The sequence below is a fragment of the Lactuca virosa genome, chromosome 5, assembly GCF_052849685.1.
Source record: "Lactuca virosa cultivar CGN04683 chromosome 5, Lactuca_virosa_CGN04683_v6, whole genome shotgun sequence".
Taxonomy (NCBI): Eukaryota; Viridiplantae; Streptophyta; class Magnoliopsida; order Asterales; family Asteraceae; genus Lactuca; species Lactuca virosa.
This window is the reverse complement of record NC_136430.1, coordinates 188,744,898-188,751,478: the sequence shown is the minus strand read 5'-3', so window position 1 is coordinate 188,751,478 and position 6,581 is coordinate 188,744,898. Positions and strand designations below refer to the sequence as shown.

Genomic DNA, 6,581 nt, shown 5'->3' with positions numbered 1-6,581 from the left:
GCTATTACCTGGTCGGACTTTATGACCAGATTTAGGGCTAAGTTTGCGCCAGTTGTGGAGATCCAATAGCTAGCTAGGGTGTTCTTGGATATGAGGCAGACTACTGAGTCAGTGGCAGAGATTTTCGCCAAGTTCAGGGAGAGGGCATTACTGGTGCCTCAGTACGCGGGTGATGAGGAGATGAAGAAAACCTGGTACCATGATATGTTGAGAGCTGACATTCGGAAACATGTCAGCTACTCGACATGACCGACTTTGGATGACATGATAGTTAGGGAGAGAGAGAGGAAGATTGATATAGAGCACATCAGGAAGAGGAAGTCGGAGACTGGGCAGACGACTGTGGTTTCAACAAAGAAACCCAAAGGATTCGACTCGAAGTCGAAGGGCCACCAAGGCCGGAGCCGCTGTGGGAAATGCGGCAAGCCACATGAGGGAGTTTATAGAGTTGGGGGATCGGGCTGCTATAAGTACGGCAAGACTGGGCACTTTGGCATGGATTGTACTGCCCCTACCCCAACCTTCCAGACATCAGACCTGATTTGCTTTCATTGCAATCATAAGGGCCATAAAAAGGCCAACTGCCCAAGATTGGTACCAACAGCGCCAGGGGTGGCACCGGCTCCAGCGACCCTGCAGATCACGGATGGCCGACAGGGAAAGACAGATGCTCCAGTTGTGAGGAGCCGAGCCTTCTAGCTGACTGACGAGGAGGCACGCGTTGCAGCATATGTGGTGATAGGTATGTTTCTTCTTCCTATCTCTTGATATATGTAAGTTTTGATATTTATGTTTCATGTTTCATGTTTCATGTATTCTGTTAGGATCGTTCCTTGTGAACGGTATCCTAGTATTGGTGTTATTTGATTCGGGAGCTACCCGATCTTTCCTTTCTCTTGCTGTCAGCAAAAAGGTTTTCCGAGTCTACAAGCATGTTGGATTATCCTTTAGAGGTCGAGATTGTAGACGATCGGTCCGTTTGAGCATCATAGGTTTTTTAAGGAATGTGTTTTGAAGATGTATGATGAGCTGTATCTCATGGATTTGGTTCCCATTCCTTTGATGGGAAACAAGGTTACCATGGGCATGGATTGGTTGAGCCGTAATGGTGCGGTGATCGACTGTGAGCAGTAGTTGGTTCGGGTTAGGGCCCTAAGTGGGGGAGAGCTAGTGATTCAGGGTGAGAGACAGCAGCGTGGACCGGTCATGTGTTCTGCAGTGAGAGCCAGACACTACCTTGATCAGGGATGTACATGATTTGTCGCCAACGTTATGCATATCCGGGAGAAGGGTATGGCGACTGTGGATGATGTGCTAGTGGTGAGAGAGTATGCGGAGGTATTCCCATAGGATTTGTCTGGGATACCTCCGGAGTGACAGGTGGAGTTCAGGATTGACCTAGTTCCGGGTGCGGCTCCGATAGCCAAGGCACCATATCGGTTGGCTCCTCCCGAGATGTAGGAGTTGTCTACATAGCTATAGGAGCTGTTAGACAATGGATTTATCAGGCATAGCAGTTCGCCTTGGGGAGCCCCGATCCTGTTAGTGAGGAAGAAGAACGGGTTTCACCGTATGTGTATAGACTACCAGGAGTTGAATAAGGTAACGGTGAAGAACCGGTACCCACTCCCGAGGATCAATGATCTTTTTGACCAGCTTCAGGGAGCATCTTGGTTCTCCAAGATCGATCTACGTTCAGGCTATCACCAAATGAGAGCCAGAGATGAGGATGTACAGAAGACTGCTTTTCGGACTCGATATGGTCATTATGAGTTCGTGGAGATGCTGTTTGGGCTCACTAATGCTCCTGCCGCATTCATGGACCTCATGAACTGCCTGTGCAGACCGGTGCTAGATCGGTCTGTGACAGTTTTTATCGATGACATCTTGGTGTATTCCAAAACTCAGGAGAAGCACGAGGAGCACCTGATGGAGGTGCTAGAGACACTGAGGATGGAGAGACTTTTAGCCAAGTTCTCCAAGTGCGAGTCCTGGTTGCACGAGGTGCAGTTTCTGGGGCACCTTGTCAACTAGAACGGTATTCTAGTCGATCCGGCCAAGGTAGAGGCCGTGATGAGATGGGAGGTTCCGAGGTCTCTATATGAGATTCAGAGTTTTCTTGGTTTGGCGGGTTATTATCAGAGTTTCATCCAGGATTTCTCCAAGATAACTGTCCCACTGACTCGACTGACCAAGAAGTCAGTGACCTTTCGATGGGGGCCTGAGCAGCAGGCATATTTCGATTGAGACAGAAGTTGTGCGAGGCACCGATATTGACCCTGCCAAAGGGCATTGAGGATTTTGTAGTATACTGCAACGTGTCTATCTCAGTTTTAGGCGCAATACTGACGCATAGAGGCGTGTCATCGCATACGCCTCGAGGCAGCTGAAGCCTCACAAGGAGAACTACCGGACACACGATCTAAAGCTAGGGGCAATTGTTTTTTCCCTCAAGATTTGGCGACACTACCTTTATGGGGTTCGTTGTACCATTTACACAGACCACAAGAGTCTGAGGTACCTGATGGATCAGCCTAATCTGAACATGAGGCAGAGGGGTTGGATGGATGTAGTGAAGGATTATGACTGTGAGATCCTTTATCACCCAGGAAGGCCGATGTGGTGGTTGATGCTCTTAGCCGCAAGGCGGTCGCGGATCCGATCAGAGATATATGCTTGAGGATGAGAGTGATTACTCCGTTGCTAGAACGGAATTCGGGAGCTGCAGGTTGAAGGGATGAAGGAAGAGCGCTAAAAATGTGAGTGGATCATAGGTCAGCTGGTCTCATTCGATTATGACAATTGCGGATTGCTGACCATGCATCGGAGGGTCTGGGTTCCTTATTGGGGCGGTGTACGCCAGATTCTAATGGAGGAGGCTCACAAGTCGAGATTCTCCAGCCATCCCGGGGCGACGAAGCTATATCGAGATCTTCGCCCTGATTATTGGTGGCCATGAATGAAGCGGGACATAGCATGGTATGTGGATCGGTGCTTGAATTGTAGGAAAATCATGGTCGAGCACCAGCAACCTCACGGGAAGATACAACCGTTGGAGGTTCCCATGTGGAAGTGGGAAGAGATTACTATGGATTTCATCACGAAGCTTCCCAGGACCGCACATGGAGTAGATTTTATTTAGTTCATAGTAGATCGGCTGACCGATAGCGCGCATTTTATCCCGATCCAGGAAAGTATATCGGTAGAGAAGTTAGCTGAGATTTACATCAGGGAGTTGGTAGCTCGGCACGGGTGCCAGTTTCTATGATTTCCAACAAGGATGTATGGTTCACTTCCAGATTCTGGAGGATATTTCATGACGAGTTGGGCACTCGTCTGCACTTCAACACGACTTTCCACCCGCATACGGATGGTCTGAGCAAGCGGACCATCCAGACCTTGGAGGATATGCTGTGGGCGTGCGTTTTGGACTTTGGTGGTAGCTGGGATACCTACCTTCCATTGGCAGAGTTTTCCTATAATAGTAGCTATCACGCCACTATTGACCGGCCTCCCTTCGAGATGCTCTATGGGAGGAAATGTTGGACCCCAATCTGTTGGGGCGAGGTCATTCAGAGGGTCATGTGGTGTACCGAGGTGGTACTCAAGACCACCAAGATGATATAACAGGTCTGGAGCAGGCTCCAGACAACACAGGGTCGGCAGAAGAGCTATGTCGACAAGCGCCAGTCAGGCTTAGAGTTCCAGGTGGGGGATATGGTTCTCTTGAAGGTGTCACCTTAGAAATGTGTCGTTTAGGGTTTTGGCCCGGGGCAAGCTGGGCACCAGGTACATTGGGTCGTTTAGGGTTTTGGTCCGGGTGAGCCGGGTTGCGTACCAACTGGATCTGCCAGCCGAGCTTAGTCAGATCCACATCACTTTTCATGTGTCCCAGCTGCGGAAGTGTTTGATGGATGACTCCGCAGTTGTGCCCTTGGAGGATATTTAGGTGGACGACCGCCTGAACTACATTGAGATACCAGTGGCGATCTTGGATCGGAAGGTGAAGAACTTGTGGAACAAGGTCGTACAGCTAGTGAAGGTACAATGTGTGACAACCTAAAATTTCTATCTTGTAAGTCAAGCAAATCAATCAAAAGTTCAACTTCGTTTCTGTTATCTTTTAGCCATGTTAAGGGTTATTCTATGAGTTTTTAAGCCTTGTACACTTAGGATTTGATACTAGAAGTGTGAGTAATGGATCTATGGAATACATTTGAGCCAAGAACATCAACAAGGGATGTTCACGGCCACAAACTAGGTTCACGACCGTGAACCCATGTTTGGCCGTGAACCCCTCACTACATATCTCAAACTCTCAAACTCTCTCAAGTATCATCAAGAGAAAACCCTCCCTTCTCTTCAAAAACGTAAGTGATTCATCCCTTTTACTTGTTATCCTTCATATTCATGTGAAGCCTTTGATAACATCCTTAAATCACTATGCTTTCCACCAAGAACATCAAGAACACACACTTGTTCTTGGGCCGTGAACACCCTAAAGGATTCCAATAAGTAAGTATCTTATTTATCTACTTGTTATCCATTAGAAACACTTGAATCCCCATGAAACAAACACCCCTTTTGCATGAATCTTCAAGAGTTCACGGTCGTAGGATGTGTGTTACTTAGTTCTTGGGGTTTTATGATTTATGGAACTCGACGAATTGATGGACCAACTCGGCGAGTTGAGTCAACCAGAATATTGACTTTGACCAGAACGTTGACTTTGACCAAAATGTTGACTTTGATTTGGACTTTGACCAAAGTGGACCCTTAAGGGGTTTTGAGCATGGAAGTAGTAATTAAGGAAATCTTCTATGTATAGGGTCTTGAGTTGAGTGATATCTGGAGCAGGATTTTTACAGCTACTTCTAGTTATCGAGGTGAGTTACCTTCCTATAGGAGTGGGTCTAAGGCACCAATGCCGGCCCACTGGTAGGAGTATAGAGTATAAATGATTGTCTTTGTGATAATTGTTAGGTTTTCCACAACATGATGTGATTTATATATTATATGCCATGTTATATATGATAGTGGTAAGACCCCGTAACCGGTTGTGATAAACCAGAGGGTAGGTCGGGCACCCATATATGCCTGGCAGTATGTTTACGATTTATTATTATGTGGTAGTGGTAGGGGTGAAATAGTCCCCGTAACCAGTTGAGATAAACCGGAGGGTAGGTCGGGCAACATATATGCCTGATTGGGGTAGGTCGGACACCCGAAATATATTTGACAGGGGTAGGTTGGGCACCCCGGTATGCCTAACATGGGTAGGTTGAGCACCCAGGTATGCTCAGTAGGGTAGGCCGGGCACCCAGATATGCCTGACAGTATGTGTTTATGTGGTATGATGGGAGAACTCAATAAGCTTCGTGCTTACGGTTTACAGTTTTGGTTTCAGGTACTTCTTCTTCGAAAGGAAAGGAGTTGGCATGACTGCAACGCATCACACTATGATTTTCCGCATTATGATACCCTTGGGATTTGTACTCTGACATTATTATCCTATGACATGTTTTTGAGACATATGACTTATTGGTTTTTATAAGTTATTAAATTAAAAACAAAATTTTTTGTCTTGGATTTTGGGATGTTACATCATCATCACTTGAAATCAAAGTTTCTTCTTCACTTTCTTCATTCACTTGAGACTTTGGTGTTGTAAAAGCAAAAAATTCAGAAATTATGGGAACCGAGGCGCGAGGCTTGGTACGTTCTACTTTCTCTACGTGAGGCTTCTCCCAAGTCTTCAACTCTTCTTCGATTAGCTTCTATATTTCATTTAATCATCAAAATTTTCATCCATAAAATCCATCTTTGACACTTCATCTCTTGGCTCGTTTACTTCCACTTTTTGGTTCATCTCAAAAGTTATTTCCTCGTCTTCTACCCGAAGCGTAAGCTTGGAATCATGAATGTCAACAAGAGCTCTTGCGGTACTCAAAAATGGTCTTCCCAAAATAATGGGAAGGTAATCATCCTCTTTCATATCCAATACAACAAAATCAACCGAAAAAACAAATTTTCCCACCTTTACCAATTAGTCTTCAATGATTCCACGAGGGTTAGTAATTGTATGATCCGCCATTCTAAGTGTCATCTTTGTGTCTTGGAGCCTTGTTAAACCGAGCTTCTTGTAGAAAGAATATGGAATAAGATTAATGGTAGCCTCCGAATCGGCTAAAGCATTAATAGAAGTAAGATTGCCAAATTCACAAGGCAAAATTAATTTTCTCGGATCTCCCGTCTTGATTGGCAACCCATTGATGATTGCAGCTGAACATAGCTCAATAAGCACGATTGTAGATGCTTTTTTTAGCTCATTGCGGTTTTTCATCACATCGTTAGGAAAAGTAGGATTTCTAACCATGGATTGGAGAAATGGGGCATTAATGGAGAGAGAGGGAACTTGTTCTATGAACTTCTTCTGTTCTGGCTCCAGATTCTGCTTAAACGCTCAAGATGGGAATGGTAGAGGAGGCTGATAAGTTTTCAAAAATGAATGTTTAATTTCCTCTCGTGAACACGTCGTGTTGAGATCACCACAACGTGTTGACTGGGCAGAATCTAGTGCT

At 45.8% G+C, this 6,581-nt stretch overlaps 1 protein-coding gene across 1 annotated transcript; it reads right to left on the bottom strand.

The window, feature by feature from the left end:
* Positions 1-6,046: 6,046 nt before the first annotated feature.
* Positions 6,047-6,376, bottom strand: LOC145112158 (uncharacterized). Its single transcript, XM_079048367.1, has one exon. It carries the CDS (start codon positions 6,374-6,376, stop codon positions 6,047-6,049), a length of 330 nt encoding a protein of 109 aa, XP_078904493.1.
* Between the last annotated feature and the right edge of the window lie 205 nt (positions 6,377-6,581).

Coding starts and splice junctions, on each gene's coding strand:
- LOC145112158 (XM_079048367.1), bottom strand. CDS start 6,376: ATGGTTAGAAATCCTACTTTTCCTAACGATGTGATGAAAAACCGCAAT.